Source organism: Ranitomeya variabilis, chromosome 4 (assembly GCF_051348905.1).
Source record: "Ranitomeya variabilis isolate aRanVar5 chromosome 4, aRanVar5.hap1, whole genome shotgun sequence".
In the NCBI taxonomy this organism is placed as follows: Eukaryota; Metazoa; Chordata; class Amphibia; order Anura; family Dendrobatidae; genus Ranitomeya; species Ranitomeya variabilis.
Window position 1 is genome coordinate 21,871,017 of NC_135235.1, and position 14,172 is coordinate 21,885,188.

Below are 14,172 nucleotides of genomic sequence, written 5' to 3' on the forward strand. Positions count from 1 at the left end.
ACAAAGCCGCTAACTAGTGTCGTGATTTGGGCAATATATGACATTCTTATCAAGTATCTTTTCGGTAGGTTGCTGTATAGTGGATTTACTTGGGCAAAGTAACAATGTATGGCACTTATCTAGTGACTGTATGGTGGTGTTATTTCGGCACTGTATGGCATTATCTAGCAACTTTTCAGTTTTTTTATTTGGGCATGGTATGACGCTTTTATCTATTTACTCTTTGGTGGTGCTAATTTTTAGGCACTGTATGACAAACAGTTCATTATTTGGTCACTGTTTGACACGATTGTCTAGTTACTGTATAGTGGGGCGACTTAGGTATGATATGACATTGTTATTGTGTTACGATACATTAGGTCACTGTATGACACTTATCTAGTTTCGGTATGTTTTGATACTGTATGACACTGGTATCTAGTTACTGTATAGCGGTTTTATGTTGGCATTGTATGACATCGTTATCTAGCTACTCTATGGTGGTTTTATTTGGCTACTGTATGCCCCTTTTATTTAGTTACTGTTATTATTTGAGCATTTCATGACCCTGTTATCTAGGTCCTGTGCAGTGTTACCAGGACACGGATGTCTAAGTATTGAATGGTGCTTTTTGCGGCATTGTCTATTACTGTATGGTGGTTATCTAGCTACTTTATGTCAGTTTTCTTTAAAAAGTTATTTAACTTTTTGAAGGCATTGAAAATGTATTCATTTCTGTAATACTTCATTGCCTTATTTTGCTTCCTTCTTTCCCAAATACTATGCTGCAATTAATTTTCTGTATGCAAACAGTCATTACCTGTGTGATCCTCTCTGCACCTCACCCCTGTACACAGACAGGGAAATTCTCATAGTATGTTTACTGAATGGATTTTTGCCGAGCAGCAGATGAAAGCACCTTCTAAAGGAGCAGAAAACTGAACTGCAGCATAATAAAGAAGGTGATATTATAATAAATCCACAACTTTCTAATGACAGGAGGATAATTAAGTAAAAAAAAAGTTTTGTTACTCTTTAAGCACGGTTTGGTAACATCATGTAAATACCACATGTTGCAGTTACTGTGCTCCATGTGGTAGTATTAAGGGTTTGTTGATATTATTGTTTATGACACACAGTTTTGCCTCTTTGGCTGGAGATATCAAGTACATTCTGTCTATACTGTTATTGTATATCGGTGACAACATTTAGGACCAGTCTTATATGTCAGGTTTGATGTATTATACATGCAAAATAACACTGCGGTTACATATATTACAGACTTCATATATGACCACTACAATACACTGACGTCAATTATGACATTGATCAGTATTTTACGACAGTTTGACAACATATAGCCAGGGTGTTACATAGGACTGCTATTACATAAATCATCGACGTGATACATGACTAAAAGTACAAATCACTGGCATCATTCATGAACGGAACCAGTACCACTGACATCACAAGCCTGGTATGATATATGATGGTTTTTACTATAGAAACCATAACCATGGCCGTTAAATATTATACCACTGATATTATATATGGCCATTATTACAGATCACTGCTAAACACAACTAGGTAATGACATCTCCTCGACATCACATAGAATATGTCTGACAATATATATCACCGGTAACACACAGGACGCACAGTATAGACTTTGTAGAGATTACAGATAATATCACACCGGCCAATATATAGCGCACTCCAGACTCTTATAATGTTATATATTACATATAGGAAACTTGTGGAGTTCATATATCACAAAACATATAGAACTGGTCACCACTCATGGATATCACAGCTGGCTGCCATTACATGGTATATCACATCAGACAGGTACTATAACAGTAATATTATTCAGGCCAGCCATCACATATCACAGCTTAAGGTTGTACATATATATATATATATATATATATATATATATATATATATATATATATAATGTAGGGATGAGTGAATCCCATTGAGGAGAATGAAATTTAAAAAAATGGATTTGCCAGATTTGATTTGTATGAATCCACCATAATTGTGGGCCAACAGAAGCCATTCTTGCTAGTTTGAAGAGGGCCAGGAAGGAGTTTATTCATTTAATTTTTTAAATCATTAATTTTCACCCTGCTCACACCTGTCTTCCTCAGTTCAGTCATCGGTGTGGTCAGCATTGGGCCATCTTTGGAGTCTGCTCAGTTGTTGATGTGGTCGGCATTGGGCCATCTTTGGAGTATCTCCCGTCGTCACTAGGAGAACAAACATGCCAAGCAAATTTCACACGGCAGTGTAATGTTGTAGCCTAGCATAGGAGACGCCAAAGATGGATCAGTCAAGACCATACCTGTAACCGGATAGAAGATTACTGGATCAGAATTGGGCTGCGGCCAAACAGGTCAGAGCCAGGAAAGTATTATAATTTTTTTTTACATACGTTTACTTATGAGAGAGATACTTTATAATATCCATTTATAAATACATACACACTTTAAGCCAGACAAGATATAATATATCAACAAAATTAAAAAAAATCTTAAAACTGAAAAAAAAAAAAAAAGTTTAAAATCAATGTAAGTTTTTTTCGGAAATATAAGACTTTTTCAGGTTAGAAATCTCAAAATTTATCAAAATTCTAAAATGAAAAATATGCAAAAATACAAAATGAAACAAAATCTAATCCGGTCGCAATGAAGTAATGTATTTGGATTGCTGGTAAACCTTTTTTTTTCCTGTACCAAAAATGTTCAAAAAGTTTAACTTCATGGATTCCCAGAACTCTGGTGTAAGGCCGGCAGTAATGTTCAATATTTCTGCAACGCAACTGCAGATGAAATTGCCCATATCTGATCTATCACTGTGTAATACGTGAACATGCTGGGCCCTCCAGAAAGAGAGTGAGGGAGAGAGATGATGTTTGTAGCCGATCTATGCTCTGGCTAATAGATGAGATCCTGAATAGGAGAACTTCCTCTATTGGAGGAAAACGGGGTTTTGAAAATGGGTTTTCTAAATTAGTTAACCACTTTAACACAAAGTTTACAACCAATTCTTTTCCTCACACTTTTATAAATATCAGACATGTAAATCTTATAAAGAAAAAGCCTTTATGAACTTGTGTAGAAGGAATAAAAAAGAAAGAAAAACAGAGAATTATTCAGGCCCATGTTTTATATAGAAATCAAACTCACTGCTGTGCATTTTGTTTGAGTTTTTCAAACATTCGGAAACTTTTCTAAGAATTTCATACAGATACGGACGTATTGCTGAACATTGTACATTACATAGAAGTCACTTGGGTTATAAAATGTGCAGACGTTTGAAAACCACGGTCTTGACAGATGGACAAACAAAGAGCTCAACTGCACAGATGTTAAAGGCCAAACATTGAGAAAAAGACCAAAATATACCGTACATGGAAGTTTGTTCAGGACAAACTGCATAATTATATAGATCTATGTACATTTAATCAATCAACGTTACGACGATATTTGAATTGTCTGATTGGTGGCAAAAAAATATTTAGGAACTGATGACATCTCTAGTACCATGTGGATATATCAAGATAAAAAGCCTGATGTATCCTCAGAATCTAGGGACATAGGACACACCAAAATGTATCTGTAGACGGAATATAAAGAGGTTACCCCAACCTCTGACTGAAGATAGAAGATAAAGAGGTCATCCCAACTTCTGATTGTAGACAGAAAAAAAAGCTAATCCTGACCTATGACAGCAGACAGAAGATAAAGAGGTCACCACAACCTATAACTGCAGACAGAAGGTAAAGAGGTCACCGAAACCTATAACCCTATAACTGCAGACAGACTACCTCTTGAAGCTCATCAAGAGAATGCCAAGAGTGTGCAAAGCAGTCATCAAAGCAAAAGGTGGCTACTTTGAAGAACCTAGAATATAAGACATAATTTCAGTTGTTTCACACTTTTTTGTTAAGTATATAATTCCACGTGTTAATTCATAGTTTTGATGCCTTCAGTGTGAATTTACAATTTTCATAGTCATGAAAATACATAAAAATATTTAAGAAGGTGTGTCCAAACTTTTGGTCTGTACTGTATATCTGAAGTCAGGAGATAAAGATGTCACCACAACCTATAACCCTATAATTCCAGACTTCAGATATAGGTTGGGATGACCTCTTTATCTTTTTCAACAGAAGATAAAGAGGTCACCCTACGAAATAACTGTAGACAAAATATAAAGAGGTCACCCCAGGCAATAACTATAGACAGAAAATAAAGTGGCCTTCTTGACCTTTAGCTATAGACTACATGAAAAGGTTCCCCAATTTGGTTTGTAGAGTAATGAAGAGGTCAACCCAGCCTGTATCCGTAGACAGGAGATGAGAACAACCCAATCTTTATCTGTGGACAGAAGATAAAGAGGTCACCCAACCTGTATCTATGGACAGAAGATAAAGAGGTCACCCAACCTGTATATGTAGGCTCTATAAAATGTCACCATAACATGTGGGTGTTTACTTCATAAAAGGTCACCCTCACCTATAACTTTATAAAGAGGTCACCCCAACCTATATCTGAAGAGAGAACATAGAAGAATTACCGGAATCTGTATATGTGGATAGAAGATAAAGAGAACACCCCAATCTATAGGTATACAAACAAAAAATATATAGAGATCATCTCAACCTGTATTTATGTAGAGAAGATTAAGAGACCACCCCAAGCTGTATCTGTTGATAGAAGCTAAAAAGGTCAACCAATAAATACGTGTGGACTTGATGAAGAGGTCACCCCAACATCTATCTGTAGACAGAAGATAAGTCACCAAAATCTGAATCTGCAAACAGGGGACAGAGGTTTTACCCTAAACTGTAATGGTTATTAGAAGATAAAGTTGATAAAAGATTAAAAAAAAGATTTACCCCCACATGTCTACGCAGACAGAAGATAAAGAGTACCTGTATCTGGGAGACTGATGATTAAGATCTATTTATTGGGGTCACCATGACTAAAAGGTATCTACATGCTGTGTAGAAAGATGTCTCCACAAGCTGTATGTACAGAACATTAGCAGGTCTCCACCTTTGTCTATGAATCCAGGACACAACCTTTTTGCAAAAGCTGAATGACATCACAGGCGGTACCAAAGCCTGGAACATGAAGAGGTCACCACAATCTGGACCTACAGGCTAGAAGTAATCTACAAACTGCAAGAAAAAAAGTTACCCAAACTGTATCCAGACATAGAAGGTAATAGAAATTTGCATATTTTTCCCATGGAGCATTGCTTATAGGACTCTATATCTGCTGGATCTCCTCAAGGAAAAACAGTAGACTAAGATTGAAAAGGCAAAAAAGGCACCACGACCATTGTCTGTAGACCGAAGGTGAAGAGTCCAACGAGTAAGGAAGACAACTATCAGGTATCTCCAAGACTACAAGCAAAAGGCCCTCACACCAAGAAATTATAGGTAGAGGTCAGAACAGCTGGTATTTGTGGATAACATGGCCAATTATCAGCAGACAGTGGATAATGAAGTTCTCACAAGCTGGAGGTCACTACGACCATTATCCAACATCTTCAGGTACAATGAACGGTCCCATGTGCTTTATCGATATGTAAGGAGGTCACCATGAGTTGTATCTACAGATGGTGCAGACGGCAGGTTCTGTACAATGAATATACTCAGAAGTATAACTTCAGCATGAGTTACTGGGCCCAGGACAAGACGTTAGTGCCATGATGCTCTGCAGGTCATTTCCACCAGGAAGAATATATTAGTAAACTGTAAGCAGTTTTTACAAAACTGTTTTACCAGAGCAATGCCCTACAAGCAGACCATTAAAGGTTTAACGACTCAACATTGCAAACGAATCTTGCCAGCAAGCAGAAAGATGACACGAAAAAACATTTATAAAAAAAAATATATAAAAACCAAAAACATGGATGCAGTAAAATGCCCAGTATGTATATTTGTGAAGGTTGGCATGGGAATAGTTGGCAAGAGGATGAAGTACAATGCCCTTTAGATTTTTTGGCAGGGGATAGGGTTAATGAAGCAATGCTCTGGGGTCTTTGGCAGGAACGCAGATATCAGTTTTTTTGGGGGGGTTTGGCAATGATTTTTAGGATGTTTTAAGGAGGTCACTTTAAGGCATGCGAGACCTCCCCAAACTGAGCAGTCTTTCTTTCCACCACCCGAGCCTGTCTCTTTTTAGAGATATGCAAACTTCAGGAGAAGGCATGATTGGAACTCCTTTGCGTCTTGGACATGTCTTATCACAGATGGGAGGGAGGGGTGGATGGAAGGTGGTCTTCATCTCTTGGACAACATGGGAAGACTTTTTTTTTGCAGTGGTGGTAGGGCAGGCAGACAGGCTGCGTCTCTTTTTGCACATTTTAGTTGCTGCTTTTTAATCCTTGATGCCCACCGTTTCACGCTTTCATTGGATGGGGGTCATTTATCAAACCAATTTGCTCCAAAAAGGGGACAGTAAAGTGCTATCATTTTACTTAGGCACGAAAAAAAAACAAACAATGTTTTGTTCTTTATCAGGATCCTTGGATTAATATGACTGCTACAATCCAGTGGATCCCGGAGAAAGATAAAAGCATCAATAGAGAAAAGGGATCCCTTTGAAAGCGTTTGAGTTTTTCCTTCGATAGATGTGATGCTGTTATTTCTCTCCTAGAACATTTTAAGCATAAAAAATGCTAAATTATGGTGGCTCATTGTGCATATATGGAGCCTCTATTGCTCTGACACTGTGGACTACATACAAGCACCCCAGCTTGTTGTCTAACTGCATCATTAGGACTTCATAATAGACATGGAAGACCAGTGGCATCCAAGAAAAATAAGGAAATAAAATAATGGTGGCTCATAGTCCTGCCGCCCTAAATGAGCCTGTATAATGTCACAGTGCTGTATTGGGAGATAACTGAACACAGCCTAAACCTCAGTGTACTCTATGAGGGAATAGTAGATTACCTGATGCCACATCTCATTTGTTAATCGGAGTGTACTAAGTGCATAGTAAGGATTTCATAGGTATTGGTAATGTTGTATGTGCTGTGTTTCATGTCCTGTTATAACTCAGTGCCATATTGGGAGATAATTAAACACAGCCTAAACCTCAGGGTACACTGAGAGAGTGGTAGGTTACATAATGTTACATCTTAGTTGCTGATGTGAGGGTAGTAAGTGCACTATGATGATTTTATAGGTATCGCTAATGTCATGTGTGCTCTGCTTTTAGATCCTGATTAGCCATGGTGCTTTGTCAGGAGATTACTGAACACAGCCTAAACCTCAGTGTACACTGAGAGAGTGGCAGGTTACATAACGTTACATCTTAGCTGCTGATGTGAAGGTAATAAGTGTACTACGATAATTTTATAAGTATTGCTAATATCGTGTGTACTCTGATTTTAGATCCTGTTTAGCCATGGTGCTTTGTCAGGAGATTACTGAACACAGCCTAAAAATCAGTGTACATTGTGTGTAAATGGTAGATTGCACAATGCCAGATGTTGGTTGTTGAACTGTAGGTACTAAGGTCATAATTAGGATTTCATAGGCATTGCTAAAGTCCTATGTGCTCTGCTTTTAGATCTTGTTATGCCACATTGCTTTGTCAGTAGATTACAGCCTAAAATCATTGTACATTGTGAAGGAATGTTATATTATTTAACATCACATTTTAGTTGTTGATATGAGGGTATACATTGCACAATGAGTATTTCATCGACATGGCTAATATCCTGTGTGTCCTGTTTTTAGGTCCCGTTTAGCCACGGTGCTTTGTCAGGAGTTAACTCCACAATACAGCCTAAACCTCACCATACAATGTGAGGGAATTGTAGATTACACAATGCCACATCTTGGTTGTTTAATTGTGGGTGGTAAGTGCATAATTAGGAGTTTATAGGCATTGCTAATGTTGTGTGTGCTCTGCTTTCAGATCCTGTTATGCTTCAGTGCTTTCTCAGGAGATCGCTAAACACAGCCTAAATACAAAACCAGGGAACCCAAGGGCTTCGTGGGTAGCATGTATCAAGATGATGTACAGACTGAGGGCGATGCGGTACAGACTGGGTGCTTTGTGTTATAATCAAGTGCAAAAAATTGGAGAGCAGCAATATTTTGTTTCTGTGCACGTAAATTATATGCTCCACCTTTTAGGGAATTGTTGATAAATGACCCCACAAAGATGCCATCTTACACTGCCAGTCTATCACACGGCCATGCTCTCAATCATTTCCTTTCCTCGAAATCCCCGCTGTGACTCAGTTTTCCACTTCTCTTTCCTCCTCCTCCTCTCCAGATTGCACCCCCGACGTGGCAACATCAGACACCTTCCGGCTGTGCGGGAGGCTATCACACTCCTCACGTGGCGGAGAAAGCGACTGCAAGTCATGGCAAACCACATCGTCTTCTTCGGACGGGGATATTTTAGAGTGCAGTAACTGAGGAGCAATCTCACAGATGTTTCCAAGCGGTCTTTCCTCAAACTCAGGTCCAGGATTTGTGGGCACAAACCCTACTGGTGCTGGGGATACAGTTAGCGACTGCTCGCTGCTGGCCCATGCTTCTGAGGAGCCCAGACAGTAGAGTCCTTGCGACACGTACGAATGTGGCCAGCAGTCAGAGTGTGTCTGTGCAAGGTTGTCTATACACCAGAGGAGAGAATTCATGGGAAACACAGAGAGGACAGGACAGGGAAGACATAAAGAAGACATTATACACTGAGATCAGTCTGTTTAACTACCAGCCATTAATGACATCTGGACCCCCTAACTTACTCAAACCCCTCCCGGTCGTGCAAATATCCAACCCATATCAGGACTAGTCCTATGTGATCTGGCTCCAAAAATCGAAATTGTTCTAAAGCTTCCACCACTTACAGGACTCCATCCTCAAGCTGGTTCATGGCGGTTTAACCCTCACTTAGTACCTTTATTATTATTATTATTATTATTATTATAGCGCCATTTATTCCATGTGAGAAGGGGTGTACATAATAAAAACGAGTATAGTAATCTTAAACAATAAAAGTCACGACTGGTACAAGAGGAGAGAAGACCCTGCCCGCGAGGGCTCACAATTTATCCGTCTCTTATGCTCTCTTAGGCATGTTATAGCATTGTTATGGTATCTGGTGGCATTATTAGGGCACTATCAGGTTTTTAATGGTGCACAATATAACCCTATTAATTGGCCATTGGGTTGGCATTACTGGGACCAGCGATGGTACTGTTATTTTCAGAATTTATGGAACATTTTGGAAAGACTATTGTGCTCATGCTTCTGTCTCCTTTCTCTTCCATACAGTGTAATATCTAAAGCCTTATTCACATGTCCATTTCTGATTTACACTTTTTCATTCATTTTAAATTTGCATATCAATTTTTACTATCATTGTGTTTCGTATTTTTTCTCTAGACAAAACAAGGATGGAGGTTTCCCAAGTGTCTCCTTGTGACCGGTCCATGAAATAGTTCTTCATGGACCTTTTCACAAGAATGTACAAGTTCTGGCAGCAAAATGGACCAAAGTAGGACATGTCTGTTTTTTTTCTTTTTAAGTGGACCATTGATCAGCACAAAAAGACCGACTTGTAAAAGTTCGGACAGCACAGCTATGACAAACACTGACATGTGAATAAGACCTTAGTGTATGCCCAAGTGTACACATCTTTTTTAATGCTATATAGTGAAATTCGTGAAAAGTTCCATCAAAATTAGCCCTCACAATGATTTAAAATCCGCATCACGGGACAATTTCCACTGCAGATTTCTTCCTCTGCGTGTGAATAAGATTTTGCTGCCGGCATAGAATGCTGGGGATTTACAGCGTATCTGCCATGTTTCAGAGCAAGCTATCTACTACAGCTACACTACTTTCTTATTACTCCCAATAATATGGTATCTGGCTTTTAGGTCACTGCTCCTAGATGTAGATACTGTAGGTAACGTAGACTTTTACCCTGATTCTCCAGCAGCTCCTGATACGTTTCGCTTTGTCTTTCCTGATTGGAATTGACACTTTCCTCTTCTCCATCCATAGATGACCAGGCCATTAGCGTTGCCTCAGAGATTGCAAATTGCTGCATAACACCTTGAGAAACAAAAAAATGAAAAAGCATAAAAGAGCGTCAAAAGCCTCCGAGCCATCAAGAGCTCTTCCCATCGTAGTCTGCGAATTATCAGATTCTATTATGGCACGGCGCCGTCAAGGGAAGTCCCTGAACACAGCCTAAAACACAACGAGATGTCAAGTCTGTATTCCCCTGCACACAGATATTAGCGACACTGATGAGCAAAAAGGGTAACAATGTTTTTAACTTTTGACTTTCAGGGTCCATATCTCACCATAATTAAGGACAAACAAGAGAAAACTAATTCACCCAGGCTCTAGGTGTGTTAAAGGACGGAATCCAAGGGACCACTCATGGGATAAACGAAGAATCACCATCCACTACTGCTTTGATCGTGAGACTGCCAACATTTTGTAGACAATCATCTTGGCTATCTCATAAAATTTGTTTTGCAACTATTTAGCATATGATTAGTTATGCAGATTCTTGTCATGTCGCTGCATTTTTACAGTCTTGCTCCTAAAAATCTAAATTTTAATCTTTATTATTTTGTTAGTATTTTATGAAGCCACCTTTGACTTTCACCACCTCCTGAATCCTTCTGGGCTGCTCTCAATCAGATTCAAGCATGTCTCTACCAAAATCTGACCCCAGGTCTCTACTACATGTTCCCCATGTTGGTGCGCACTGGTCGCCTCATTGGGGTCTGTATACAGCTTTTTCTTTACCTCTACCCACAAGTGTTGGATTGGGTTGAGGTCTGGGGGACTGTGGGGACAATCCAGCATCTGTACGTCATTGTCATTGACCCATTTGTTTGTCAATCTCGACGTATGCTTTGGGTCATTGTCCTGCTGGAAAACAATGTCGTCCGTTTTGTACCAATAGTACTCGGTTGTACAAAGTAACTCGTCTTCTGGGACGGTCACATAAAGTTAGCAATTACCTGTCTGTTAGTTTTTGGGCTCATAGTAAAAACTAAATATCCTTGTCCTGGACAACCTCTTTAAGGGATTTCTTGCAATATGGATGATTTGCACTGATTCACCTAATAATGTTTCTCCTGATACTCTGTGATACGATGTATGCAGTTCTGCCAAGACTGTTACATAACCGCGGAGGTGTCAATCACAGCACAATCCTGCCCACATTCAGCCGCTCGTGCTGGAAATATTGGGGACAACAAGCAGTCGTCAGCGCAGAACAAGCAGTGTTACCTTCAGATTGCCCTTCTTTTACTATATTCTGCCCATATGCTACATAAGTTTGAGTTTTCGGGCAGCGTGACCTGACTTCTCCCGGCTCAATGAGTTTCATATAATTCTAATAAAATGTGGTAATTACAGCCCTGACCGCTGCCTTTTCAGTATACCGGACCTCTCAAGGCCCAATCCATGGCCACCTCTCTTCCAGATCATGCAGTACACTGGGGTTATACATCCTCTGTACATTTGCACCAATTAATGCCCCTAATTACAGCCCTGGTCAGGAAAGCTCAAGAGATGGATTGTTCCTGGTGGGAAAATTACTCCTCTGCTGATTGCAGCTTTCTGTAGGTGGAATTTAATTCACTCTGTAATGTAGCAGCCCACAGGTCTCTTTATCTGCGGTGCGGGGAGAATCTGACAACTCCAAACGTAGCGCACGGCAAAAGAAAATACACGACATAGAATCTAATGGATATTAATGATGGAGATTTCCAGAAATTGCAAATATTGACTAAACTCGAACGGAGAGAATGGTGGAAGATCAGGTCAGATTAGAGGTGTAAAATGCAAAATGTGGCCCCCACATTATATTAATACCAGCGTCTTATGTGGTGGACGGAATATGGCCCCTGCAGACACAAGGGCCCGGTGCAAATCCCCAGTAAAAATGCCCCCATACAAATGAAACTAATGAACCCGCTGATATCGAAGGGTTCGGCCAACAGTCTAATGGTTATTGGTGTGCCGCCGACTGATGGTTGGGAGAGATGTCGATCGCGCATATCTGATTTCACATTGTTCTCCAGGAGATAAGTTGTCGGCCGACGTTTCAGTCGGTGTCTTTCTCGTGGAGAACACATGAGCGCTCGGTCGAGCGTCCGTATAGCAGTGATAGCTGTCGGCTGAATAATCGGCTCTAGCATCGATCGGCCAAAAGCCATCTAATGTTTAAGGCCGGACTCATCCTTTAATACAGTATTTGAAGACTATCATACACTTCTATATCCGTGCTGATCGTTACTCTCTGCCCATCTTTTCTGGCAGAATTGTTGGGGGAGGCACATGCGCAATGTTCTTGGCCACCCAGGTAAAATTTACGGTGCCATTACCATTGTATTTATTTCTTTACTAATTAGCTAATGCTCTTATTGGACTAGTAGATGAGTAATTTGACCTGACCTTTCCTTGGACCATTCTCTTGGATTGACCCTTGATGCCCTCTCTGGTTGGACTGCCTGATTACGCTCTACCGATTTATCCTGCCTACGGCCCCCGGCTATTTGGATTGATTCTGTCCCTCATTCGGTTTCTCTAGATCTGACATGGCTTGCTTGGTATTTCACTTGCTCCACCGTCCAGCGAGTATTCTGCAGACCCAACCTGAGAGCCCCCATAGCAAAGTGACCAGAGCCATAGAGAGGGCATCTCTAGGGTATGAAAGAAGGAAGGGGATAGCATCTTAGAGATGAGGAGCTCTACACTCACCTTTCCCAGTATTACACCCAAAACTGAGGAGTTAGTTTCTATATCTAGGGATCAGACATGTTGAAATCCAAAGTACTCGATCCTCCTCTTCCCCAAAATCTGACCATGAAGGTGAATAAGGGGACCCCAGTGCACATTTGGTCAGTCAGCCGATCCAACCACAATCAGCAGACATATATAATGTGTCTGGGCACCTGTACTCCGATGGGCCGCGTGCGGTATGTTTGGCCTTTGTGTCCGTAATCTCTGAAGACATCTGAGGTTTACCAGCCAGCAGTCGTGGCCATATGGCTTGTACGAGGTGTTACGAGGTCCTGCCGCTTTCTAAGAATGGGACTGCTGAGCGTGGGCTTTTGCAGAGAGCTGGAACCAGTCTCTTCATCTCGCATGGCTCGGTATTAAATTTCTCTGAGTCTGGAAAAAATCTGCAGCAGCAACGTGCAATAAGCTCTGCATCAGGGAGAGAAGCTCTGCACTGTATATACACATGGATAAAAGCTCTGCACTGTATATACACAGGGATAAAAGCTCTGCATTGTATATATACAGGGAGAGAAGCTCTGCACTGTATATACACATGGATAAAAGCTCTGCACTGTATATACACAGGGATAAAAGCTCTGCATTGTATATACACAGGGATAAAAGCTCTGCATTGTATATACACAGGGATAAAAGCTCTGCACTATATATACACACAGAGATAAAAGCTCTGCACTGTATATACACAGGGATAGATGCTCTGCACTGTATATACACAGGGATAAAAGCTCTGCATATAGATACACAGGGATAAAAGCTCTGCATTGTATATACAGGGATAAAAGCTCTGCACTGTATATACACAGGGATAAAAGCTCTGCACTATATATACACAGAGATAAAAGCTCTGCACTGTATATACACAGGGATAGATGCTCTGCACTGTATATACACAGGGATAAAAGCTCTGCATATAGATACACAGGGATAAAAGCTCTGCACTGTATATACACAGGGATAAAAGCTCTGCATTGTATATACACAGGGATAAAAGCTCTGCACTGTATATACACAGGGATAAAAGCTCTGCATTGTATATACACATGGATAAAAGCTCTGCACTATATATACACAGAGATAAAAGCTCTGCACTGTATATACACAGGGATAAAAGCTCTGCACTGTATATACACAGAGATAAAAGCTCTGCATATAGATACACAGGGATAAAAGCTCTGCATTGTATATACACAGGGATAGATGCTCTGCACTGTATATACACAGGGATAAAAGCTCTGCACTATATACACAGGGATAAAAGCTCTGCACTGTATATACACAGGGATAAAAGCTCTGCACTGTATATACACATGGATAAAAGCTCTGCACTGTATATACACAGGGATAGATGCTCTGCACTGTATATACACAGG

General features: G+C 40.2%; 1 protein-coding gene across 4 annotated transcripts in view; it reads right to left on the reverse strand.

The window, feature by feature from the left end:
• Positions 1-1,967: 1,967 nt before the first annotated feature.
• The window catches only part of FAM131B (family with sequence similarity 131 member B), a 115,781-nt gene continuing 103,576 nt past the window's right edge, over positions 1,968-14,172 (reverse strand). For all 4 annotated transcript variants that reach the window (XM_077258097.1, XM_077258096.1, XM_077258095.1 and 1 more), the window contains 2 exons: positions 9,953-10,084; positions 1,968-8,636 (listed from right to left, as the gene is read on the reverse strand). In XM_077258097.1, coding sequence (XP_077114212.1) covers positions 8,254-8,636; positions 9,953-10,084 — 515 coding nt within the window. In that variant the 3' untranslated portion in view covers positions 1,968-8,253. The remainder of the gene's footprint in view (positions 8,637-9,952; positions 10,085-14,172) is intronic.